The sequence below is a fragment of the Sceloporus occidentalis genome, unplaced genomic scaffold (genome assembly GCF_023333645.1).
Source record: "Sceloporus occidentalis isolate IW3139 unplaced genomic scaffold, rSceOcc1.0.p SCAF_98, whole genome shotgun sequence".
In the NCBI taxonomy this organism is placed as follows: Eukaryota; Metazoa; Chordata; class Lepidosauria; order Squamata; family Phrynosomatidae; genus Sceloporus; species Sceloporus occidentalis.
Genome location: NW_028317078.1, coordinates 270197 through 297176, shown reverse-complemented (window position 1 = coordinate 297176; position 26980 = coordinate 270197). Strand labels below are relative to the sequence as shown.

The 26980-nt window shown below is 49.4% G+C and overlaps 4 protein-coding genes across 4 annotated transcripts; all 4 read left to right on the top strand.

Annotated features, from left to right (window-relative positions):
* The first annotated feature begins 1336 nt into the window (after positions 1–1336).
* LOC149284157 (SH2 domain-containing protein 5-like) lies at positions 1337–4882 on the top strand. The gene is made up of 7 exons (XM_089497099.1): positions 1337–1364; positions 1566–1642; positions 2767–2913; positions 3184–3426; positions 3670–3995; positions 4230–4389; positions 4682–4882. The coding sequence occupies exons 1-7, from the start codon at positions 1352–1354 to the stop codon at positions 4880–4882; spliced, it is 1167 nt and encodes a 388-aa protein (XP_089353225.1). The 5' UTR covers positions 1337–1351.
* A 2661-nt stretch (positions 4883–7543) lies between these two features.
* On the top strand, positions 7544–14708 carry LOC149284156 (kinesin-like protein KIF17). The gene is given in 14 exon segments (XM_089497098.1): positions 7544–7774; positions 8152–8298; positions 8388–8489; positions 9608–9797; positions 9938–10428; positions 10853–10918; positions 11426–11573; positions 11699–11751; positions 12089–12228; positions 12538–12769; positions 12951–13209; positions 13532–13596; positions 13695–13812; positions 14500–14708. Coding segments are annotated over 14 exon segments (2451 nt in total).
* A 1634-nt stretch (positions 14709–16342) lies between these two features.
* Positions 16343–20558, top strand: LOC149284155 (dolichyl-diphosphooligosaccharide--protein glycosyltransferase 48 kDa subunit). The gene is made up of 11 exons (XM_089497061.1): positions 16343–16490; positions 17108–17218; positions 17583–17669; positions 17899–18002; positions 18350–18444; positions 18538–18631; positions 18789–18937; positions 19180–19327; positions 19699–19819; positions 20003–20109; positions 20409–20558. The coding sequence occupies exons 1-11, from the start codon at positions 16343–16345 to the stop codon at positions 20556–20558; spliced, it is 1314 nt and encodes a 437-aa protein (XP_089353187.1).
* A 503-nt stretch (positions 20559–21061) lies between these two features.
* Positions 21062–26457, top strand: LOC149284154 (uncharacterized). Its single transcript, XM_089497097.1, has 9 exons — positions 21062–21199; positions 21980–22109; positions 22263–22484; positions 22573–22699; positions 22844–22971; positions 23056–23184; positions 23396–23499; positions 23838–24027; positions 24971–26457. The coding sequence occupies exons 1-9, from the start codon at positions 21062–21064 to the stop codon at positions 26455–26457; spliced, it is 2655 nt and encodes an 884-aa protein (XP_089353223.1).
* Positions 26458–26980: the final 523 nt, after the last annotated feature.

Sequence of the window (26980 nt, the reverse complement as noted above, 5' to 3'; positions counted from 1 at the left end):
GGTCTAGTCCTCTGAGACAGACACTGATCCCTGGATGAGAAGCAGCTCAGTCACCGTTGAGGAGCAGCAGGAAGAGCCTGCAGATACAGGAGACTATAGAGACGCGGAGTGGGTGAGACATGCTGGGGGTTAGTTGTCGTATGGCAGATTCAGGCTGGTGCAGGAAAGGTGTCGGTGAATGGGATAAGGAACCGCATTGCAGGAGGGTCAGTGTCTGAATGTCTCTCATGAGCTCAGCTTGCGCGTGTTATAACGGGTATAATGAGTGTGTTGAGTCTATTGCTGGATGACCCAGCGTGCTTAGTGTCTGCTTCTACTACTCTGCTCTTTATACATAACCCCACTATGTCTGCCCCGTAGTGTTGGTGCACTGTCGTATGATGAGGATAGGGTGATATATTGACGTCTACCGTGTTACTCACACAGAGCTCTCGTTTTGTTCAGACACGCTGATGTGAGCGGTCAGACAGAAGGCACCGCGTGTGTTCACATGCTTTGATCCATAGTCTCGGGGCAGGAGTTGCTCACATTCATTGCTCTGACAAGCTAGTGAACACATTAATCCAATCACCTTGATGCCTCCATAGTGTAATCCACAAAGCCCGGCTCTACCGATCCGGTGGGGAGGTCTCAGTTACCTGCAGATTAACGGCTGACCTGCCAGACACACTACATGGTGGCCAAAACAGAGACACCTTCAGTCCTGTGTGGAGTGGAGTTAAAACAAACCCCTTCCTACCGTTCACATGCTTTCTGCCCTGTTCCAAAACGTATTCAAAATAGTTCTGTTTTCCATGTATTACAGTTATTTGCATACTTTATGTATTAGTGTGGCTGATAACGCTGTGCCTGAATGCTCTCTGTTTGCTGAGGATGTATCTGGGATGTTTTGTCTCCTATTTTCAGCATAATTTCCCTTCTTATACCACGAGAAAGATGTCAAAACAAGTAGAGCCCTCAAGAATGGCTGCTCCCAGAGTCCGATTCATTACCAAGTTTGCTGAGGTGAGTGCAAGAGGTGACACGAGTAACTTCTTTTACTTCACGGCGTGAAAGGCCTCCGCAAGCAGGAAAAATTGATTGGGATCACCATCTGACCGGTCCTCAGAGAAGCTCCCTGAAGCTCGATTCTAAAGCTCTGCAAGTTTCTCGAATGTTCTCAAAGCTCAAGGGAGCAAAGGACAAGTGTTACTTTTATGTTTAATCTCAGCACCTCGGACAGGCTGTTGATTTGTACTCGTGTAACGAGCGCCATTACTATGTCTTCCCTCTCTTCTTTTCTCAGTATGTTGGTTCGTTTGTCGTGAAAGAAACAGACTGCAGGAGGAGAGTGTGGATTATAGAAGAGCAGATGCTTGACTTGAAGATAAGTTGCTCACGAGACCACTGTCTATCCCCACTCAAACATAGCAAGCTGCCATCTACAACTCCCCACCCTGAGTGGGCACATTCCGCTTTCCAGCCACAAGGGGTTCCAACACTAACCCGGACATAGCCCTATCGCCGGCCTAGAATTCTTTGAATAGGTTGGCTTTTTGGCTAATGGCTCCTGTGTGTTCTCCTGCAGGACTGTCCCCGGAGACGTTGTGTGATCCTGAGGTTCTGTGAGCAGGGGGTGAAGATGTATGATGCCAATAGCGAGGTATCTGATACCCCCAGGGTGTATCCGGCAGTTTATTATTATTAATCACAGTACTAAAGAAGGTGTCATTACGTTAATGTATTAATAAGAAGCCGCTTTGTAGAGTCGTGAGACAAGACAGATCTAAACACCAAAAAACTGAACATAAAAGTTAAGATTTAACATTAAAAATGACCTCGTGTAAAAGCCATGCTGTCAGATCCTACCCTTAGACCTTTCATAGACTGCCAGCTGTGTGGGCACCATGGTATCAGAGGCGGCTGCCCCTGCTTGCACCAGACAGCTCTTCAGTCGTCTTCTATCGTGCGTTCATCAAATCGTGAAGAAAAGGTGCTGCGGTGATCCAAACTGTGGAGGCCACAGTGGAGCTGAATCCCCAATCTTAGTCTTCTGGGGCTGCACTCCCCTAAAGGATATGCATCCCCTTCCTTCCCACCCAGGCAGAAGCCTTGGGTGTGCCGGATCTTCTAGGATCTCCCCGAAAGGAGATCCACTGAAGTCCTTCTCATCTTCCCATACGATAAACTTACTAAGGGGGAATGGGGGCCAGAAGGCACACACCGCTCCCCCCATCAATACAGGACTGAGTCTTCGGGGGCTCAGCTTCACTGTAGCTTCAGGCGACCCAATGGTGCTCAACTCCCTTCCGAATCCTGAATCAAACGTGCTCTGAATCCCCCCAAAAAAGTGTCGGTGCCGAAATAAGTGCCAGCGAAGGTATCACAGGCCCCAGCCAATGGCTGGTAAGATAAAAACTTCACCCTCTACCACCAGCCAATGGCCGGGGCAATTTAAGAGTGGGTATGAAAAAAGTGCATCATGACACCAGACAGCAAATTCCCTGGGCGCAGGACCCACTCTGCCAAACTGTAGAAAACCATTCCATGCTGATCTCACTACGCTGGACTGTCTGTCACGCTTCCTGTTTGAGGTGGTGTGAGTCAGCTCCAGGTTAGATTGTATAGATTTTATTCACCTCCTCCAGGTGTTATATTGTGTATAATACCCGTGATATATTACCTGGAGGGGCATATAATGTCTAATGTATCACCTGGATGAAGTGCATGGTCCCTTAGACTCTCGGGATTGGTCTGCTCATGGCTACCTGTGCTCTTCTGTTTCAGACGCTGCTTATGGCTCACGCGCTCAGGCGGATTCAGTACACCACGTGTCGGACAGAAGATTGCCAGTTTGCCTTTGTGTCCCGTAACCCGGGCAGCCCGGCCCATGAGCTCTTCTGCCACCTGTTTGTTAGTAGACATCCCAGTGAGGTATGATCACCAAATAAACTCAATGAAACAGCAAGCGCTGTCTAAACACCATTATACACCAGTTAGATTTGGAACATGCTGGATGAAGGCTGGACTTTGCACCCTTAGCTGGGTGTATGAGATGCAGTTCCCTGTGATGGAACAGCCGCACCTTTAATGAGAATGTTTTATAGTAGAACAGGCTTTATCCACGTATTATTAAACCTGATTATTCATCTCAGTGTTGTTTATGGTGCTATTATCCACGGCATAATCTTTCTCTGTCTCCAGGCCCAGGTATTAAACCTGCTCTTATGCCGATTGTTCCAGCTAGAATACCTGCTCCGGCATCCTGATGTCGGGTACCAAGAGGGCCCTGCTAAGACCTCACCCCAAAAAGCCCTGACGCTGGGATCTGCAACGAGCATTATAAGAGAGCCTCTGGACCCTGAGCAGGTGTCTCAGAACGTTAACGCTTTGGTGTCCTTCCGGCGCCTGCCACTAACTGCAGATCCTGGATCCTCCGACAGACATGTGAGCTCTCCTGGTCATTATACTGTTAGTGTGATTCATACATTTCTGTCCCTTATTTAATTTGCTCAAGTGTGGGCACAATAACCAGATGCACAGCCTGCTATGTATTAATACAGCAACACCTAATGTATCAGTCGCACTAAACTTTAGGTAGTCAATGTTTTAATAATCTTTTAGTATGGACGCTCCTGTTGAGGAAAGTTTAAACTAATCTGTGAACTAAACTGAGTGTCTCACCCCCAGGCAGAGGGATCTAATGGCATCTCCATCACCAGGATGTCCTCGTTGGAAAATCCCTACTGCTCCCCAACTCTGGTTCGGAAAAAAGCGATTCGTAGCAAAGTCCTCCGGTCAGGTGCCTATCGCTACCCACACTATGAGTCTCTACCGCGGCGAGAGGCAGAAGAGCCGAGCCAAACTGGAAAAGTCTGCACGGCTGAAGACTACTCCACGAGCCCCAACAGCGGTCAGTCCACAGCGGGAATGTTCCAGAGCTGCCTCGCAGCCAGGCTGTCCGACAGAGTGGAAACACTGATGGATGATGTTTGGTTTTATGCTGGGATTGGCAGGTAAGGCATTCAACATGACGTCACTTTCTGGGGGCTGTGTCTTGTTCTCTGCCTTTCAGTCAGTTACTGTTATGTGCATTACGAACACCAGCTGGTTGAAGTCTTCTTGCTAAGTGCTTCAGAATAGAACTTCTATGGTTCTTTCCTACAACGTACCACTGTCCAAAATGCAATCCCTTGCACAATGGTTTAAGCTACGCCGGTGATACATCGGGTGCTAATTTCCTTTCCCAGAGACGCTGGAGTCTCGTTACTGAAGAATGACAGGGTGGGAGCGTTCCTGTTATGTGCCGCCACCGAAGGAGCAGGGACTCTGACGCTGTTTGTGAGGACGCAGTGCGGGGTCATTCCTTACAGTGTGCACAGGACCCCGCAGGGTGTGTACTGCCTCGAGGTACGTCAGACGCAAGGCGGAATTGTACCTTTCCTCAGCTGTGACTACACTACCAAGTCCAGACAGTTTTCGTGTATACACTAACGTTCTGTCCTTTCAGCGGTGTGTTTAATCATATAGACCAGGAAATGTCCTGTATTGGTTCCGGATCTAACCTTAGTCCTTATACCACCCCTTACTGTAGCTCCGGACTCTTCCTGCCCCATTGGTCTTAGATAAAATGTTGAGTCAATGGTCCAGGTCCTGGTGGGCTCAGTACCGACACCTTTTTAATCCTTTTTCTCTCTCGTAGCATCTCCATGAAGACTTTCCAAGTTTGGCAGCCCTGGTGAAGCACCATTCGGGGCCTGACACCAGTCTCTTTAATCAGCTGGCACATGGCAGGGTAAATCCCTGTTTCGAGTCCAACGAACCCACAAGTGAATCCAATGCTTTGGTGAAATCTGGTCACTCGCATGCTGAAGGAACGTCTCTTCATTTGCCTACAAATTGAGTTTATTGCACGCCTTATAATGCCAGGTATCTGCTGCTCACCATGATTTTACGCAAGTCACCTCAGTAATGACATCAAAAGACCAGCAATGAACAACGTCCTCCTATACCTATGGTTTCCTGGAGCTGCCAAGTTCTTGTTAGATACACTCCTTCTAAATAATGGAGCAAATTAATAACGCTGGAAATAAGCAGCGTGTCATCCAGTCACTGAGGTGCATTTATTAAATGTGAGACGCAAAGGTTTCGCGTGTTTGTATCAGCCACGGGAGATGCACCGAGCTGCTCGTCTCTCGCGTTTTAATACCTCAAACTCCTTCCCGTCTGTCTACTAGCAGGCAGCTCCACGTAGGCGGCCTCCCGTACGATCCAAATGAGGCGACTGCGCAAGGCAATGGTTGGCTGTAGAACTTTAGCCACAAACCTTGTTTCTGTTTACTATAACCTTTAGGCTTGGTATGTGGTTCTTGCAGCACCCGCTGTCTGGGATCTGACCACCCTGGCAACAACCCGCCAACCGACCAAACCTCGCGTGAAAATAACGGGCCGAGCTGATCGGTGTCTTGAAAGTGTTTTCCCTCCTGTGTGTAATTTATTATTGGTATAAATATCGCCGTTTAGATATTTCTTTTGACTCATGCGTCTGATAATATATTATTTCTTTTATTCCCGAGAGTCACATCGAGGGGCCGCAAACATTTACAAAAACTTAAATGTAACACAACGCATAAAACAGATGGAGAATCATAACGTTATCATGTTTCAGCTAACGATGCAGTCATTTCTTTACTTAAAGCAGACGTTCCAATAACAGCGACAGTATGATCAGCAGCAACTACATAACAAACGCATATTATTATACACACTCGCCAGCATGCACACACTATAACACACAGAGCCGGCCTTAAGTGTTCTGGCGCCCTGTGCGGACTACACCTCTGGCGCCCCCCCATCCCAAAAAAAGAAAGGAAAGAAATCTCACTGCCTCCCCCCCTGCCCATTCTCACTATCTAACCCCCCTGCCCCTTATCACTATCTAACCCCCCTGCCCCTTATCACTATCTAACCCCCCTGCCCCTTATCACTATCTAACCCCTCTCCCTATCCGTACTTACCTTGTTGCCGGAGTCCTGCGGTGGGAGCGGGAGGCGTCTGTCTTCCTGATCTGCCACGGTCCGCGCTTAACAGCAGAGCGCCAGAAAAATTCCGGCGCTCACCATGAAACGCTGGCACCGCGACGGAGTCACGGAGAGTGAGGGGCGCCCCTGCCCAGGACTTAAATTAAAACACCGATTTTTTTTGTTTAACTTTATTTAACATCCTCCATGTTAAATAACATTAAAAAAAACAACTTTATTTAACATGGAGGATATTAAATAAAGTTACAAAAAACCCCCAGTGTTTTCATTTAAGTCCCGGACGGCGCCCCTGTTGCCATGGCGCCCTGTGCGGCCGCACAGGTTGCACACCCCTAAGGCCGGCCCTGATAACACACACATTATAACATACACAACCAGCATGCACACACTATAACACAAACACACAAAGCAACATGCACACACTATAACACAAACACAAAGAAACATGCACACAATATAACACGCACACAATAACACACAAAGCAAAATGCACACACAATAACACAAACACACAAAGCAACACACACAATAACACACACAGCCAGCATGCATACACTATAACACAAACACTCAAAGCAACATGCACACACAATAACCCCACTCCCGTTTGCATAAATTACAGTTAGGGACCGGAAAGGCTGATTGTAGGAGAGAGACTTGGCCGACACTCCCCAGGCCTCGGTGACGTCATTGATCGGCGGCAGCTCGTTACTAGGAAACGAGAACGCTCTACGGGAGGAGGCGGGGCAACATCTGGGGGGAGTGAAAAGAGCCGGGGAACCAACCCGGTAAGGAACGGAGGAGAGACATCTGGAAAAAAGGGTAAATACCAGTGGGTTGTGAGGGCGAGGTATCAGGGCAAATACCGGGGGGGGGGGGCAGAGAGAACTGGGGGTCAGGGTAAATATAACAGGGTGCAGAGGCGTCTGGGGATCAGATCGTAAAGAGTACCGGGGCAGAGATGTCGTGGTGAGGGTAAATATACCAGGGGCAGAGATGTGATGATGGGGGTAAATATACCAGGGGCAGAGATGTGATGATGGGGGTAGATATACCAGGGGCAGAGATGTCGTGATGAGGGTAAATATACCAGGGGCAGAGATGTAATGATCATGATGAGGGTAAATATACCAGGGGCAGAGATGTAATGATCATGATGGGGGTAAATATACCATGGGCAGAGATATGATGATGGGGTAAGTATACCAGGGGCAGAGATGTGATGATGAGGGTAAATATACCAGGGGCAGAGATCTGGGGTAAATTCTTTAGTATTTTATTAAATAAAGTGGTCATAATAGGCTTTGTGCTCCCCCGGGTAAAACGTGTTGGTCCCATCAGCCCCCCCCCCGACTTTATTTGAAAAATGACTGTTGGTTTGAAGACGGGACACGTTTCCTGCGCTCCTTCCAAAGATTATTATTATTGTTTTATATAGCGCCATCATAATCCATGGCGCTCTACAATGACTGTGGCTTAAGTGGCACTTATCTTTACTCTCTGCCATCACAGTTACCGGAAGGATGGCTGCTGAGAGCGTGAAAGTGGTCGTACGATGCAGGCCCATCAACGAAAGAGAACGAGACCTTAACTGTCGGGTGGTGGTCACCATGGACAGCAGCCGGGGCCAGTGCTTCATCAGGAAGCCCGAATCTCCCGAGGAGAGCCCCAAACAATTCACCTTTGACGGGGCATATTACACGGAGCACTGCACTGAGCAGATCTATAACGAGATTGCTTATCCGTTAGTGGAGGTAAGTGGAGGCCGCACCACCGGACGATGCCGGTCCCGGGGGTTACCGCATATGATGGTGAATGTTGGGGGTTACCCCATATGATGGTGAATGTCCTGGGGGTTACCCCATATCATGGTGAATGTCCTGGGGGTTACCCCATATCATGGTGAATGTCCTGGGGGTTACCCCATATCATGGTGAATGTCTTCTTCTCAGACTTCTCACAGGCTTGTGTGAGAGGAAATTTCCAATAATTTACTTATTTACCCCCCCCCCAAAAAAAGCCCTGGATTTCTCCTACAGTCCATGTCACTCTTCCTGCCTTCCTTTGAGAAACATTGAATTATGCGCCCACGTCACTTGGTAACCAGGTATCACCTGCTTCCTTGCCACAGGGGGTGACTGAGGGGTACAACGGCACCATTTTTGCCTATGGGCAGACGGGCAGCGGGAAATCATTCAGCATGCAGGGCGTCCCACACCCTCCTGCACAGAGAGGAATCATCCCGAGAGCCTTCGAACATGTATTTGAGAGCATCCAGGTGATTACGAGTGCTTGCTTTCATTATACCTGAGACATCTTCTGTCTGGGAGAGAACCAACCTGTCTCATCTTCTCATCTTCCATACAGTGTGCGGAGAACACCAAGTTCCTGGTGCGCGCTTCATACCTGGAAATTTATAACGAGGAGATCCGTGACCTGCTGGGAGAGGACACTAAGCAGAAGCTGGAGGTAGGTGTCAGAGTCTGGTGCAGATAAGGAGGCAACTGTGGTAACAGCTGGCATTTCCGTGGCTCTGATGTCCCTTGGCTTGTACATTAACCATTAAATGTGCTGCCTATAGTCCTACAAAAGGTCCAGTGCTTCATCTGAAAACAAAAGTTTCCTTTATATAAAATAAAATGTGAAAGAAATGTAATTATTTCTTGTTTCACAGAAATTGGATGGGGGTTAAATGCCAGGCTTTGTTTTCCATGCTCGGCGACCTGTGTTTCCAAGACAACTGCAGGCTCCATGGCTGCTGGCATGAATAGCATTTATGTGTGACAGTGGTTATGGCAACCGGCGACACCGGGATCTGCTGTCTGACCTCGTGGACAGTATACGTAGCGTCTGCACGAGTCTCACAGACCAGGCCCTGCACACACTCTCATCCAGATCACATAACCCGGCCTGTTCAGTGCCAGAGACCCCCCAGTCCTCCGGGATAGTTAATGACACTAGAGACATTCCAGTTCCCCTGCTTGCGCATGATAGAAGGCCCAGCTTTTAATGTCATTGAGAGGTGAAGATGTTGGGAGGGCCGGAGCCCCGCTACAGCTTAACAGGCAGGATGGAGTGAGGAGTAATTCCATCCCGATTATTCTGTAGTCCAGTCTGTCTAATGTTTTCAGTCAAAAACATCAATTCTTTATCCGCTGCCTCTTCTTGCGCCGCGTCCGCTGCCTCTTCTTGCGCCGCGTCCGCTGCCTCTTCTTGCGCCGCGTCCCCTGCCTCTTCTTGCGCCGCGTCCGCTGCCTCTTCTTGCGCCGCGTCCGCTGCCTCTTCTTGCGCCGCGTCCGCTGCCTCTTCTTGCGCCGCGTCCGCTGCCTCTTCTTGCGCCGCGTCCGCTGCCTCTTCTTGCGCCGCGTCCGCTGCCTCTTCTTGCGCCGCGTCCGCTGCCTCTTCTTGCGCTGCATCCGCCGCGCCTTGAGATTCAGGCGCTAGATCACCAAATGCAGAAAACCTGATATCAGACGTACTTGTTTTCATCGCCATCCACGCACCTAACCAGCAGCGGCAGTTTTTATGTTCTACGTCTTGACTTGTACCCTGGGCACCTTCATCTGGGGTGTGTTCTGTATTTTCAGCTGAAGGAGCACCCGGAGAGAGGCATCTACGTGAAGGCCTTATCGCTGCACACCGTGCACAGTGTGGCCGAGTGCGAGAGGATAATGGAGACTGGCTGGAGAAACCGATCTGTTGGCTACACCCTGATGAACAAGGACTCTTCGCGCTCTCACTCAATCTTCACCATCCACATAGAAATCTGCTCCACTGGTACACTCTCAGCTGAGCCGGCGGCTTCCGAAGCACGAAGGGAATGGGGACAGTTACCCCCGTTGGGTCATAGCTGCATGTTGCATGGCAAGCATCAGGTTTTAATGTCATTTGTTTAAATCTAATTTCTTTACACGTAGATGCAAACGGAGAAGATCATCTTCGAGCTGGAAAACTCAATTTGGTAGACCTTGCCGGCAGTGAGAGACAAGCCAAAACAGGGGCTACAGGAGACAGACTCAAGGAAGCCACCAAAATAAACCTGTCCCTGTCTGCTTTGGGTAACGTCATCTCAGCTCTAGTGGACGGAAAGTCCAAACATATCCCTTACAGGGACTCCAAGCTGACTCGCCTGCTTCAGGATTCGCTAGGGGGGAATACAAAGACCCTCATGGTGGCATGCCTGTCTCCCGCTGACAACAACTACGATGAGACCCTGAGCACCCTGAGATATGCCAACCGAGCTAAAAACATCAAGAACAAACCGCGCATCAATGAGGACCCCAAGGATGCCCTGCTCAGGGAGTACCAAGAAGAGATTAAAAGGCTGAAGGGCATGCTGACGGAGCAGAGCAACGTGAAGGACCTGGCAGGTAGACAGCTGTCCATCTCCTGTTAGGGCCAAACATGCGTATTGTCCCTGTCCTGTCACCGAAAGCCTGTAGTGAACCTTTTGCTATTCCCATAACATATTTAACACTAGGAAAACATGATTTGTGCCTTAACCCTTTCAGGAAGAGGTCTCTGACACTCAAATAGTGAAAACAGCTTGTGCTCAGACATCAGTCACATAACTATATGCTGATAGGTGTCAGCCAGGACATGTAACTTATATATGAGAAAAGTACCTGAGGAATCAGAGCCAAAACAAACACCAGATCTGTACATTTCGTGGCAAACTAGGACCAAGTAAATGAACATTGCTGGATTTCATTGCATGAGCTTGTAGAGCATACAGGCTTCACTCGTACCCCTCGATGTGGACATGGCCGTGAGGTTTATTCACCATAAGTAATGATAATTCTTCTCCTACAGCATTCGAAAGGCTAACAAAGTCACCAGAAATGCAGTCAAATGGTTCTGAAAAGGATACAGAGGCTGAGAAACAAATGATCAGACAGGTAACGTGTGTGGAGCAGCTGCTTGGGTCTGCGGGCCTGAAAGTCGCTTCACATCTTCAGCCCTGAAGTCTTCCCCTCAAAGAAAGGCAGCGGGTTGATAAATTAGTGCAGGGGTCTGGGAAATAGCTACTGATTGAGTGGATTTACCTGGGAAGATCCTTAAAACCTGTACGGGTAGAACACAGGCAACTGGTTTGTGCCCCACTAGCTTACCAAACACAAAGTCCACTATATAGAGAGCATTGGATATAATTCAATATGAGCCACTCCATCCCTTTCCTAAACTGATAATATTCTTTGGTGACTATGACAGCCACAGCTGCAAGAGTCAAGCTGTTTCCAAACTAGTTATGCATCGGCCATGCTTTTGGGAGTTGTAGTTCTTAAAAGGCATGGGAGCGTCGTGCCTGACTTTGCTTCATGGGGTGCCACGTACTAGTCCTGTAATAAATCCACACAGGAGGCATAATTTTACTAAAGGTAACCAAACTTCCTCCCCTCCTTCAGGAGTACGAGGAAAGGTTCGCCCTGCTAAAAGCAGAATATGAAGCCGAACAAAAGTCGCGTGCGCGCCTGGAGGAGGATATTAGCAATTTGCGCAACTCTTATGACATGCGGTTGGCCAGCATGGAAGAGGATCTGAAGAAGACATCAGGTGACTGGATTTACAAAAAATATTGAGAATTAGTGGTCCCTTTCTGGGGCTACATATGACACAGGTCATTGCTGTCACACGTAACACTCGCCACCTCACAAAATGTTCTTCTGGTTTCTTTGCAGCTGTTCCTCTTGTTCCTGGGGCAGCGAGCTCATATGATGCACCAATCCTCCAGGTATTGTGTGAAACTTTAACTTCATAGACAAGGGATCTCCAGGGGGCAGACGCAGAAATTATTGGTCACACGCAGCTCTAAGGAACTGGTACAAGCATCCCTGAGCGAACACCGTTCCAGAGCTTCCTTTATGTCTCCTATTCCAGCACCGGTTCTTTTTAAGGGTGTTTTACGATCCAGCACTTGTAGTAAGGAGTGTGAGTTGTTTAGACATGGACACAGCGTGTTACAACAAGGCCCATTCTGCACAGATATCTCTAGCCACAGCTAACATATTTACGTGTTTACGAGATGTCTACATGTGAATTGTTTACCTTGCGTTGCATTTCCCCATTAGCCTGAAGTGCCTCAATCACAGGTGGCTGTGCATCTGCAGAGTGTGAAGAGAGGGAATCTGGGGCCACAGTTGGCCCCGAACACATTGCATCCTCCAGAGGACTCAACTGGGGCGGTAAGCCCCCAGCTGGTACTTGCCAGGTGAGAACCAATTACCACGTCAATGAACACACTGGACATTTAAAGCTGATGTACTGCCGATGCACTAGACCCACTGGGAATGATGCAACGGTACATAACTGGGGAGGGCACAGGACAGGAGTCATATGTGGAAATGCTGTACTGGATATTTAGGAATTTCGCTAAATATAATTGCTGGCGTAGGTACTGCATTTATGAGGTTCCCTGTAGAAAGGCCATATGGCCATTCCCCTTTCCTCTTCTTATCCAAAAGCCTTTGCTACCTGTATTACCTCCAACTGTAAAGAGAAATCCATATTGCCCTTTTAGGCTTCAGGTTCTGGAGCAGCAGGTGGTAGGTGGAGAACAAGCTAAAAACAAGGACCTGAAGGAGAAGCACAAGCGACGGAAAAAATATGCTGACGAGAGGAAGAAGGAACTGGTGGCAGCTCTGCAGAGTATGGATGAGGACGGCAGCGACAGGGCCCTGGTGAATGTTTACGAGTCAATTCAAGAGGAGCTACAGGCTAAGAACCGGCTCCTGGAAAAGTCGCGGAAGAAGGTAGGGTTACTCACGAATGCGACCAGGAGCCAAAGTAGTTGAGTGGTTTTAAGAGACAAAGAAAGTGGGGCGTAATAAATGCCGCCCTCTGCGCTTCTGATAAACTCAGTCCTATCGTAGTTGTGTTCCCAGTAGTATATATTAGTGTGGGGAGAGTCGAATGATCTGCTTTGCTCTTTAGTTAAAGGCAGCAGAGACCGAGATTGAAGATCTGCAGGCTGAGTTTGAGCGTGAGAGGAACGACTACCTGGCTACAATCCGCCGGCAGGAGCGAGAGATGCTTCTGTCCCAGCAGATCCTGGACCAGGTTCAGTCGCTCATCCGACGGGACTGCAATTATAGCAATTTAGACAGGATAAGGAGAGAGGCTTCATGGGATGAGGACAGCGGCTGCTGGAAGTTACCAGAGCTTGTGTCGCATAAAACCAGCCTCCCCGCAGGTGGGTCAATTAATATACTCCCTGCCTCCTGTTACACTATGCAACCATTAGAAATGCTATTAAAAATGTAATGAGAAGGCACAGTGTATACAGAGTACACACAGTGCCACTAATTCACCACAATATCCCAATGCCTGTCCTGGACATAACACAGTATGAATGTCCGTGTCTCGTACAGGTACTGTCTCTCCACAGACGGGGTCCCAGTAAGTAAATGTCAGGCACAGGAAAGGGGTGCACTCAGATGTTTCAGGTGGGACCGTGCTGCCTTGCCTTTTATTACTAGTGACTGGCCACTACTAGTTGGTATTTTTTGTTGCAGCAGCTCCTGGTTTGCCACAGGCAAAAACAAAGACATCACCAGTGGAGAATGGAGACCATCACATGGTAAGTGATATAACGTCATTATAAAACCCTTTTAAGCAGTTGCTTGTAAATAATCTTGAAATCAGTAGATATGTAATGTGTTACATGACCTCCTGCAGGAAGAAGATCGCTACAGGATGATGCTCAGCCGCAGCGACAGTGAGAACATCGCCAGTAACTACTTTAGGTCCAAGAGAGCGAGCCAAATCCTGAGCGCTGATCCCATGAAAAGTTTTGGTAAGGAGCTCTAGCAAAGCTATGTACAGACAGGGGATCCGTGCCACAGAAAAGAGCTAGCTGAGAACTAGAGAGGACTGAATTAGAGCTTAGACGTAACTAGGAGTAAACAGGCAAAACAAGAAAAAGTAAGCCATAAGTAGAAAAAAAGACCTGGGGTGGAAAAACAGTGCGAGAGAGCAGACAGGAGGTAACGGGGCAGATCATACTGCGCAAGGGTTGCCTGAGCTGTGGGGCATCACTGACACGCACGTCTGTGTATGTATGATCCGTGGTGAGACATACACTATCCCCACTAATACATAGTGTCGAGGAGCTGTCTGTTCTTGTCTGTTTATTAGCAGTAATGAATAAAACGAAAACAAAAATATTAAAGCTCTTGTTCCATTTAGACAAAACGTTACTTGCAATCCCAAGCAAAATACACAAATAAACCTTAGAAGACCTGCTATTTCATTATTTCCAATGATGCTTTAATCACATAAAAACAACACAGAAACTTGTAAGGGGTGTTGCTATGGCAACAACCTATTAGTGCCTGCTTTTATGTTCCTGTTATGAATGCAGCTAAATTGTATTTGAGTGAAGGAATTGGGCATTCAGCAGGACTGGGAGAAGTGTTAATCGGAGTAAGTGGAACCGCAGCTATAACTGAACTCATTTTAGTTTTATTGTGTTCGCCCACAGCGCTGCATAACTCCTCGCCCGTATACTCCGCATCTCCAAGCGCATCCAGTTCCCTCTTAACTGCGAGTATAAGCTCAGCATCGCCGCTGCAAGGAATCGACCTGCCTTTGCCTCGACCGTTCCGGCTGGAATCCTTAGAACTTCCCAACCCATCTGCCAAAAGTAAACGGAAAAAGAACAAGCTGCCGCCCGGCGTGGATCCGCTGTGATTGCTGCAGAGTATCTGCCACGTTCCCATTTGTTTGCCCTTAAAGGGTCAGCTTCTTCTACAAAGAAGAAGCGCGACTCACAAACTCAAGTATTTACCTTTAAAAACAAGAAAAGCACCCGATACGAACGTTTTTTGTCTGATGCGTGTCGCCCAGACCCTGCTGTCTTGGAACGTTAAATGTAATGTCAGAATGTTTTTTGGGTTATAACGTTATGTTGGGAAATACGTGATATTATACGGCTTTTCTCAAACAAAGAACATTACATCATAATCTGTTAGTTCCTAAAGCAGCCCTCAAGCTCCATCAAAGCTCTTGGCGTTACCTGTTTCCATACCGGAATCCAGTTGGTGGTTCTGGCCGGCCCAGGATCCTCTGCTACAGACGGGGCACCAGTGAGCGTCACTACCAGCTGCGCCACCTCCAAACCGCTGCATGCTGCGCCACTGCCTGAGGGGGCACATTTTATATGAGTTACAGGCTGTCGACTTCAGTCCCCATAGAAGAACATATGTGTTACAGACATGACATGATTAAGAGACAAGAACGCACCAGCTCGGCCGGGACAACTGCCCCTCTACTGCCCTGTGAGAAGGCTGCGAGCTCCCACTTTATATAAAGACATGAAGGGCCGGCCCGGACACAGAGGACCCCCAGACAAACTGACAGAACGGTGCCGGCAATCAATTAGAACAGCCCGCTGGTTGCTATGGTGATTGCACCAGAATCATTTTAAATGTCACCCTCATTGTACAGCTTGTGATTAAACCCCTGTGTTGGGAAGCAGTTATGATAAAGGATGGGTTTTCCTGTCACTGTTTTTACGCGTTTATACAGAAAGCAATATATATATATATACAAACCCACCTTACGGTATCCTACAGGGGCAGCCACGTGTCTGAACTCCCTGTTCTCTGCAGGATTATTCCTCCCCGTTATGTTATCGCTCCCCCATTGTTAAGTTGCTGGTTTGCTCAGGCAGTTAGGGTTGCCGTGACAGAGAATTGATGGGAGAATGCTGGCTCTGACACAGGCTGCTACCAATCTCAGCTTGTCTGAGGGGAATTTTCAAAAGGAATCTCTCCTAAAGAACCCCACTGTAAGGAATACTGAGTAATTGATTTGGTTGCGCGGGGGCAGCTTCCCCTGGTTATAAATTGCTATCTGCCCCCCTAGCACCCTCCCTGTCTTTCTTAGGTTCTCCTCAGTATGTAATTCCTCACATTTCCCGCTCTCTAGCTTCTTGATCACGTGCCTTAGATATCTGTCTCTTTCTGATTGGTTACAGACGAGGTGGGCGTAGCCATGTCCTTAGCGGCCGGTTACCGATTGTTTTTTTAGGTGCCGCGGTTCCGTAGTCACACCCCCTGTATTATCTGTACCACATTTCCACACTGAGCCCACGCGTGGGCATATGGCCAACTACAGCAGAAAGCTGGAAACTAGGCATACTCCGCCGCCATCTTTAAAATTGGTGGCCCGCCCTTTGCGGTGAGTGGAACATGCCCTTCCACAAGATGGTCAGCTTGGCTTCCGCTCTTCGCTTCAGTGCAGGAGCTGGCAACGCGGTATTGGATGCCCGGTGAGCGCTTCCGGTGACGTGGAAGTGGCTGTGCCGGTTTGGAGAGGGAATGATGGCTGCTTCCCGATGCACCTCGCTGCTGCTGGCCGCCTTGTGTGTGTTGCTGGGCCCTGGGGCACTTGCCGGTCCCCGCACGCTGGTTCTGCTGGAGAACATTAACATCAGAGACACCCATTCGTTATTCTTCCGTAGCCTGACCGGTGAGGGCAAAGGGGCTGACAGGATGGGAGGCAGTAACGGGGGTGCAAAGGGGCTGACAGGATGGGAGGCGGTAAAGGGGCTGACAGGATTAGGGGCAGTAACAGGGGAGCAAAGGGGCTGACAGGATATGGGGGCAAAGGGGCTGACAGGATTAGGGGCAGTAACAGGGGGGCAACGGGCGGTGACTGGATAGATGGCTGATTGGATGGGAGGCAGGGGTAGTAGGCTGACAAGATGGGGCAGTGACTAGGCAGATGGTTGACAGGATGGGGCAGTTACTGGAGAGATGGCTGATAGGATGGGGCAGTTACAGGGATTGGGGGGTAGAAACAGGGGGCAGGCAGGAAAGGGGGCTGTAACAGAGGCAGGGGGCTGACAAGATGTGGGGCAGTTACAAGAACAATACGCTATTGCACAGCCCCAATACATCTATAGATACCCCCAATACGGGGTGTGCATGTTAATGATAAAGGGCAGATAATAGAAGTGAGTCCGTTACGGCTGATGTGCGCTCTAAACGTTCTAATGCTGGGGCTCCTGTGCCCCGGCGGTGACCGCGCGGTAACGCTCTGCTGATTGGTTACTTGGCTCCAATTGCTGGTTTCTCTTTCTGCAGACAGGGGATTTGACCTTTCCTTCAGGACTGCTGACGACCCCAGCCTGTCGCTTATCAAGTATGGCGAGTTTCTGTACGACAATCTGATTCTGTTCTCGCCCTCAGTGGAAGGTACGTTCCCAACAGTCTGTAATCCAGACCGCGACACATAATCATACGGACGTTCGCACCAAAATGCTTGGGGTAGTGGGGTTGTTAAGGGATACATTTATTAAAGAATAAGAGTGTTTAGATGTGACAGATGGAAACGGCCCGGAGATCCAAAATCACGGCAACAATGGAGACACGTTAAGCCTCACGGCGAGGTGCAGGGGGCCAATTATTTCCACCTTCTCGGCATGTCTTCCGTTCTTTGGAGTGCTGTGCAAACGCCGCTGTAACCTGCTTTAATACGCTGTTCTGGTAACTTCCGGATGTCCGCGCCGTACTTGTCGATGCCGCGCGGTGTGTAAAAGAATTGCGCTTTCTCTTGCAGATTTTGGAGGGAACATCAATGTTGAGACGATCAGCTCGTTCATTGACGGCGGCGGGAGTGTTCTGGTGGCGGCGAGCTCCGATATCGGTACGTCCGGTAACCCCACGCAGCGTCCTCCTCTCTCATAGGAACACAATGTGCTCAGGATCACATGGGGGGGGGGACGAAACGCCATCTGTACGCTGATTCATTATACTACAGTCTGTGGGGAGCACCTGCCGTGTCCCCAGGGAGGGTATTTCTGACCTCTGGGAGGGTGATGTTGCCCCTCGTGATGCTCTCTAACTTCCCGCGACTTCGTGTTTTTGCCCTTCAGGGGACCCGTTGCGGGAACTGGGCAGCGAATGCGGCATTGAGTTTGATGAAGAAAGAACCTCTGTGATTGATCATCACAACTACGACATCTCTGATCCCGGCCAGGTTTGTGTCCGTAAAGCAGCAGGGAAAGAGGCTGAACGCGGCAGCGGCATGTTTCCAATCCGTATTAATTCGTGAATGTAATTAGTGGTTATCCAGCAAACTGTCGATGCTGATGTACAAATACAGCATTAAAACACTACTTTGCAAGGCAGTTTTCACCGTAAAACATATAATATGGTTGCTATAGTAGCGAAAATCCGTCTGTAGCTAACTTGCCTTTTCTTGTAGATTCTGAGGGGTGTTTCGCTGCATATTTTGCTTTTTTTTTTTTTTTTTTTTTTTTTTTTTTTTTTTTTAACGTTTTGTGTTTCTCTGCCCTGAGATGTCGCTCGTTTCTTTGCCTGCAGCACACTCTCATCGTGGCTGATCCAGAAAACCTCTTGAAAGCCCCAACCATTGTAGGGAAATCGGCACTGAACCCCATCCTGTTCCGCGGTGTTGGGTAAGTGTCCCCCTGCTGACTGGTGCTAGGCTTTAATGAGTGTGAGCGTGAGTGCTCGTGGTTCATTGTCTGCACTCTCCCTTTGCCCTGCAGAATGGTGGCAGATCCTGATAACCCTCTTGTACTGGACATTCTCACCGGCTCTTCCACATCCTACTCATTTTTCCCTGATAAACCCATCACTCAGGTGAGCTCTTATTTATCAGGACATGCGCAGTGTTGCACGGTTCAGAAACGTGTGTGGTGGTCTGGGCATGGTGTTTGTCCCGGTGTCAGATTAAGCAGGTTCTGTGTATCTTCCTCGTCGGCCCTTGCCATGGTTAATCTCTATTTCTTTCTACTAGTACCCGCACGCTGTGGGAAAGAACACTCTGCTGATCGCAGGATTGCAGGCCAGAAATAACGCCCGTGTGGTGTTCAGTGGATCCTTGGATTTCTTCAGCGACGCTTTCTTTAACTCAGCCGTGCAGAAAGCTAGTGCCGGCTCTACCAGGTACTGGCGTTGGCCATCTTGCCGTAGTCCTGCTCCTTCTGCGTCCCTCGCCAGTCACTCGGTGACGGGATGTTTAAGAGGCGATTGATGAGCTTTTGTTTTCTGCTCTGATATACAAAACAGAATAGGAAGCATTTTATTCCCGGTATATTAAACTTGGTTACGGGTCATCATCGGCGTAGAGTTGAGTCGTTTGTGGTACTGCAGCAGAACAGGATTTATTGTGCTTTTGCCCTGTCTAGGTACCCAAAGACTGGGAACTACGAGCTGGCTGTAGCGCTGTCCCGCTGGGTGTTTAAAGAGGAGGGTGTCCTGAGAGTGGGTGCTGTGTCCCATCACCGCGTGGGGGAATCCACGCCTCCCAGCGCTTACACGATCACTGACCTTGTGGTAAGGAGTGCCGACGGGGCGCGTCATGGTTGGGAACATTTTACCTGCTGTCTGAACCGACACACGAGGAGAAGGCGTCCTATAGCGATATATAATTAGTAATATAGATCACTATTAATTCAATTTCAGAGCTTTATACCTCTTGTAAAGATTAGAAATCCCGCGTCCTCTGCACTCATCGCTTTATAGACCTGTCTGCAATGTTTCATTTTAATGGCGTGGCTGTCGGGGGATGTCGGTACTGTTTGGAGGCGCACGTCTATCCTGCTAACACTTTATACGGAGCTGCAGTGCTTTGAGCCGCTGTCAGGTTGGCATTAGGAGGGAAACATGTTGTCTCTTCTCACGTGTGGCCCCTGCTTCTCCCCCAGGAATACAGCATAGTGATTGAGAAGCTCTCAGAAGGAAAGTGGGTCCCCTTTGATGGAGATGATATTCAGTTGGAGTTCGTTCGCATTGATCCGTTCGTTCGGACTTTCCTGAAGAAAAACGGTGAGTTCGGTGCTGCCTGTAATGTTTGGGGGGGGGGATTCGTTATTAATGGCGTCCCCAGTCAGGCCTCTGCAGCTCCTTGGGGTTAGTAGGGGATTTGGGGTTAGTTACGGCAAATCTGCTTTTAACTCTTTTGATGCCTTAGTTTTCTCTGACAGAGTAACATGCTGTTTCCTCCTGCAGGTGGCAAGTACAGCGTTGAGTTCAAACTCCCTGATGTGTACGGTGTGTTCCAGTTCAAGGTGGATTATAACAGGCTTGGATACACTCACCTGTACTCCGCCACCCAGGTGAGCTCAGTGTATCTGGCGGTGTAGCGCTGCTAGGTGTCTTCCTTTCAGATGGGTGAGGGTTAATATTCTGCTGCCGCCATGTATCTTGGTAAAGGTTATGGACGCTTGTACTAGGCCTTTCCTGTTATGTCCATTTGCCGGTGTAAATGTCACCCTTGCGTGCATCGCCCGCTGAACGGTTATTGGGTGGCTGGCCCAGAGTCCCGTTAAATGACAAACCACGCGCCCCCCCCCCCGGGTCGCGTCCGCAAGCTCTGCTTCCCTTCATGCCGTTGACACTGTGTCTTCCGTTGCAGGTGTCTGTCCGTCCGCTCCAGCACACGCAGTACGAGAGGTTCATTCCTTCCGCCTTCCCTTACTACGCCAGCGCTTTCTCCATGATGGCCGGACTCTTCGTATTCAGCATAGTTTTCTTACACATGAAAGAGAAGGAGAAATCTGATTGAGAAGGACTTTCCTCACCGCCGGCTTTGGGCAGCTCACCGAGCCGCGGCAGAGATGGGGCTGGGAGGGGGAACCGGAAACATCAGTGATTTTGGGGAAGGTTTTGTAAAATCTGTATAATTTGTGTCCATTTCTGTTTGGGGGGGGGGGGGCCTGGCTGTCAGTGTGCCCTTTGTGTTCTGTGCTGTGCCCTTGGAGATTATTTTTGACCATTTGTAATAAACACACGCGAGTTTCCCCATTCAGTGTCTGAGAAACTTCACTATGTGCTGCCCGATTCCGGTTACAAGCGCCCGCCCTACACCCCACCCCCTAGGCCTTCGCTCCACCCCCAAGATTCCCGCCTAGTGGGCTGTGCTCGTGCATCACATGACTTCGCACGTATGTGAGTCGTGTCGATTCAGACACCGCCTCTTGGTGAGTGTGCACGAGCCTACTGCTTCCGGTATCCGCGAGGAGCTCGCCGGCTGCTAACTAACAATAACATCCGGTACCGGGCGCCGCCATGCTCGTCACCGTGTACTGTGTGCGCAGCGACCTGTCTGAGGTCACCTTCTCCCTGGAGGTGGATGACGACTTCGAGCTGGAGAACTTCCGGGCGCTGTGTGAGCTGGAGAGCGGGATCCCGGCCTCCGAGACCCTGGTGAGCGGCCCTCAGGGGATTGGGCCCTAGAGATCCGGACCCAGAGAAACCGGGGCCCCCCCAAACGCATTAGGGGATGCTGGGTGAATACACTGTAGGGGCAGAAGGGATCCTGATAGCTGTGAGGGGAACGTTCCACGGGAGACAGGAGGCCGATGGAGTGGGGTGTGTGCGAGTGGAACGTTGTTGAGGGAGGTCCCGGGTATCACTCGCTGGGCCCTGACAGTAACCAGTAACGCATCAGGCAGTGTTGGGGTATCTGGCTGTGTGTTGCGATGGGGACGTTGTCTGGAGAGCTGCGAGCGCGTGTCGTAGAATGTCTCTCTGTGAAGCAGTCATGACATGCTTGCTAAGAAAGCGCTGACGCTCTGTCTTGCGACAGACACACAGGTTGCGAGTTCCTCCTCAGCCGTCAGAAAAATTCACTGGTCGCCGTCCCCCGACTGGCCGCCTTCCCCCGACTTTTTCCACCCCTTTGTGTAGTAATGAAACTGAGCAGGGATTCCGTTGGCCTTCATTATTCTGCGTTATGGTTTATAAATCGCCATAACACCCCACCTGCTGCACCCATTGGTGAGTTGGGTGAGCGGCTGGGATCCCCCGACTGCAAGAAGCGCTGAAAGGCCTAATTGGATCACGTTGTTTGCCCTGAACAGATCTCAGGTCTGTTTTGGGGGGAAATTTGGGCTCGGGGCAGGGCGTTCTGCAGCTGCATTTGCAGCCCCAAATAATCCGCTCGTTTGCTGAGGGAAACCTTAACCCTCGAACCATTCATTACAGATAGTTTACGCCGAGAGACCCCTGACCGACAACCACAGATCTCTGGCCTCGTACGGGTTGAAAGATGGAGATGTTGTTGTTTTACGGCAGAAAGAACCCAGCGAGCCAAGACCTGCTGCGCCATTTCCAGGTAAAGGTCCAGCATACAGGGTTACATCACCGGCTGTACCCCCAGGAGGGCTTGTGCGGGGTATATTGTCAGGCCATTGCTCATCTCTTTAATACGTATGATCTGGATAAAACTCCGTAATGAAGCTCTTCCGGTTTTATCTTCTGGTTCCAGGTCTGCCGAGGATAGATTTCAGCAGCATCGCGGTCCCCGGGACCTCCCAGCAGCCGGCTCCCCCGCAGCCTGTCGCTGCTCCCCCTGACTCCACGTCCTTCCCTCAGGGTCTGGATAACCCCGTATTACTGCGGGAAATGCTGCTGGCGAATCCTCACGAGCTGTCCCTGCTGAAGGAACGTAATCCCCCACTGGCTGAGGCCCTGCTGAGTGGGGACATAGGTAAGTTCCTCGTGGCGTGTCCGTATCGTACGATGGCTGTGGATACGAGCAGTTTGGGAATTACTTTGTGTGTTTCCATCTCTTATAGAAAAGTTCACTAAGGTTCTGTTGGAGCAGCAGCAGGAGAGAGCTCGCCGGGAGCAGGAACGCATACGTCTCTTTTCAGCTGACCCCTTTGATTTGGATGCTCAGGCAAAAATCGAGGAAGATATAAGGTGAGGCCTTAAGTGTCACCAAGAGTTCTGTCGTAAAACCTTCTACGCACAGAGGTTAAAGATAAGAACCCATGATACGTTGTCCTATCAAAGCAGGAGGTCTTTGTGGTCGGTTTCACTGCTGGCTTCTCTTCTTTGTCACAGGCAGCAAAATATAGAGGAGAACATGACAATCGCCATGGAAGAGGCTCCGGAAAGCTTTGGCCAGGTGGTGATGCTCTACATCAATTGTAAAGTGAACGGCTACCCCGTGAAAGCCTTTGTTGATTCAGGTGAGGATGCAGAGTGTTTGAGAGTAAAATGTGAAACTGCAACCAGGCCCTGCAGCTTCTCACAGCCCAACTCTGTCACCACAGGTGCTCAGATGACCATTATGAGCCAGGCATGTGCAGAAAGATGCCACATCATGAGGCTAGTGGATAGGAGGTGGGCCGGCATTGCCAAAGGTGTCGGGACGCAGAAGATCATCGGCAGGGTGCATTTGGGTAAATCTCCTTCCACCTGTTTTTTATTGTTATGCCAGTAAAATATTTGTGTACCATCAGAAGTGTGAATGACAGTATGAGTATATCATACGTATTGTTGGTACATGTAATGGTTCTGCCCGTGTATTAATCCGGTATTTGTTGCGCTATGAGGGTGTTTTTACTGCCATGAGGTATGCTGTTCTCTGATTGGCTGATGCATGTCCTCCAGCTCAGGTACAAATTGAAGGTGACTTCCTGCCATGCTCGTTCTCCATCCTGGAGGAGCAGCCGATGGACATGCTGCTTGGGCTGGACATGCTGAAGAGACATCAGGTAATCACAGTGTGTGTGTGTTATGGACTCTAGTGCGTTGGGCCACAGCAGTAACACGTCAGGGTCCATATGTAGCTCTGCATAACAGATTGAAGTTCCTAAAGCTCCACAAGACCTTTCTACCCAGACATTAATCTCCGCTCTGTAAATCCGTTGACTGTGTCCTTCGTGTAATTGACTTTTTACTGATCAGTCCGAGGACACGTTGCAACCACTGACAAGCCAAACAATGAAGCAAAGAGCACACCTTGGTCAGACGTCATTAGTGTAGTTCTGAACGGCCTCCCTGGTGGATTGCTTGTGGGGAAGTGTTTCACCTCTATCTGTGTTGTGCCTAGTGTTCCATTGACCTGGAGAAGAATGTTTTGGTGATTGGCACCACGGGTACTCGCACCAGCTTCCTGCCGGAGGGTGAGCTTCCTGAGTGTGCGAGGCTGGCGTACGGCCCCGGCAGAGATGATATGCGCCCAGAGGAGATTGCAGACCGCGAATTGGCAGAAGTGCTGCAGAAATCGGCAGATGAAGCAGGTAGTGTGCGCCTTTCCGTGTGATATGGAATTGCTGTGGGACAGGCGTGTCGGGTGCGCTGAATGCTGTGATCTTCCCCAGAAGTGCAAACGTTTCCATCCTGAGCAGCTTCAAGTTGCATGTTCCATATTTTCCAGGTTGAGGAAATGTTCCTCCTCTTTCCGTGGTCAGGTTGTGATTTCCCTCCAGCCCCGTGTACAATATCGACTATTATTTGGCAAGTTAATATGTATCCAGAATACTACACATGTCCTCAGCGTCCCATTGAAAGTGCAGCGATTGACGTGACTGCTCATCACACGGGGGTTTCTAGCACAGCTGGGGGCTTTAGCTGTTGTTACCCCCTGAAAAGCGTATCTGTACAGACTTGAGTGTTTTGAAAGCCCCAAGGCTCCTCTTGGAAGTAATCTGGGATGGGAGCGTTTTCACAGATAGGGCTTTGTGAATGGGGCTGCGAATAGTTTTGGTGCCAAGAATTTGCGTGCGCATGTTGTGTGATGTTTGCTGCGTTCATGCTCCGGATCCACTAACTCTGCATGATGCTTTCTGTGTAACATTTGTTTGCTGTTTTGTGTTTCCTAATCCACACAGACCAACAGAAGCCTTGATGCATGTGTGTGTATTCTGCAGCCGGAGGGGCCACACCACAGGTATTTATAGACGTGTCTGTAGAATATCGCTCCCGCACTCTGAAATCCGCCCTGTTTAGTCACGCACTAAGGTTCTTTTTTTGGTTGTACTCAAAACCGCTAAGATAAAAAGAGAAAAACCGCCATAGATAAAAATCCCATGAAACACATGTAAAGGAATTTGTCATCTGCTTCTGATAAATGAAACTCTGACATACGGTATAAAATGATTAATATTTCTTAGGCAGCGTAAAGCAGCTTCAGAGGCTTCTTTAATTGCTCATAGGTTCCATGTTTTTTTCCCCTCCTCCTAGCTAAGGAAACTACCTCACTGAAAGATCCATTGCTGGTGGCACCAACTGATGGACATCTCCTCCCTGCCCATCCTTCGGACATAGCTTCCGAAGCCCCTGCCGTCTGCTCGCACCCGTCCGCTGTGACTCAGAGCACAGAGCCACTGGAAGAACTATCCCAAGTGGAGAGCTCTGCAGAGGACGGCCTGGACTTACACATTAAAGGGGGTTTGCCGACTGGGCCCCCGTCCGCTGTTATAGCTGGCAAAGGTTTCAGTCTTTGTAATAATGTGGCTGATTCGGGTGTTTCTGTTGTACTGGGTGCTGATCGGGGGGCTGGGTCTCTGCAGATTGATCAAGCTGTGACAGATATAGAGGGAGGTGCAGACAGCTCGATGTTAGACGGGTGTGACATCCCCCGACCAGTAGAACCCATTCATTCTTCTGTTTTGCAATCTAATTCACAAACACAAGATGACTTTAATCAAAAGGACTCTGTCTCGGATAGCTTGCCTGACTCGTCCGCATTGTGTCAAGATATTATGGATGGACAGGGTGGAGGAGCTTTGTCTGTCTGTGCCGAAGCCCCGATGGATGTGGATGTATCTGCTATTTGTCACAATGATGAGAATATTCCTGGAGCAGCTTGTGAGAGCCCTGGATTTCCTGAGCATCAAGAACGTGACGATTCCGTAACACAGCAAACTCCTCGAGACAGCACCATGCAGCTGTTAGATGACAAGGGATCTGAAAATCAAAATCTGCTCTCTGAGGTGGTTGGCTCTGTGTCCTCAAATACGTTGGCACAGCACGTGGAGGATCACTGCTTCTCTTTGGCTACTGCCTTGAAGGAACTTCACAAACTCTTGGTCTTGAGTGGCCAAGGGCCCTGCAGAACGGCTCAGGATGATGCAGTTTCTGAAAGCACGGACACTGGCCACTGCGAAAGGTCTTGTGTGAATGGACTTTCAGATGATCGCCTTAAGCAGAAGGAAGATGCCTCTCCAGAAAACATTGTCAGCGAGAGATTTCAATTTACTAAATCTAAGGACGGCAATGGGACGCCTAACCAAGATCTTAACAGCTCGTTTGATGCCGATGAACGCTTCAGATCTGCTTCAGGTTTGGGCTTTACTGACTCAACTGATCTTCACAGAACCAACGCAGAGAGTTTAACGAGCTGTTCTGCTACCGCGGAGGCATCTAACACAAGCAAGTGTCTGACCTCCAACCAAGCTGACTGTCCATCAGATAACCAAGAGCCATTATCCGGGTCGCAGACAGAGAAAGACTTCGCCTGTGATGCCCCTAAAATAACCTCTGAACCATCCACAGAAGGTCCTAGCCCCTCGCAGCTGCCACCTTCCTTCCTGACTTCTGCCGTAGAACAGATTGTAAGTGCTGGCTTTTCAGTGGAAGATGCGGTCCTGGCACTAGAGAACGCCGATGGCAATGCTGAGCTTGCCCTCCTAGCTTTATTAGTAAAGAACATTGTTGTCCCTACATAAGACCACCGTCATGGTTTCTGAAACACTTCGATAGCTCTGCCTGAAAGCCACCTCATCCTGACCGATCAGTCCTTCCACGCGCTGTCAGCCTTGAATGTTCTTCTGTGGCCTGAAAGTGAAGAGACAGACCAGTCGCAAGCAGGTTCCCTGGAGACACCAGTTGGCCGGCACCGCGGTCTCACCAAAGCCACAATAATCGAGTGACGTTAGTGTTAGCTCTATCACGTGTGCTGCAGCTTCTACAGCCATAATCATATTTTACCCTTTTTAACCTATTTTAGAAAGGCATGAAGCTTCTGTCCAGGAAATCCACCTCCTCCATCAGTCGTTTTTCTTTTGTTTTGTGACATTAACTAAATTGTGAAATGTTTCCCTCCTCTATTGAGTCGTTTACGGGATTGTTCTCTGATGGTAAATCGGGGGGTGGATTTTTTAGCCTCTTAAATCATATTGTTTACAGATATTTGAGACACGCTCATGGAAATAAAGACATTGTCCTCTTTCACACTGGACGTGGACTCAT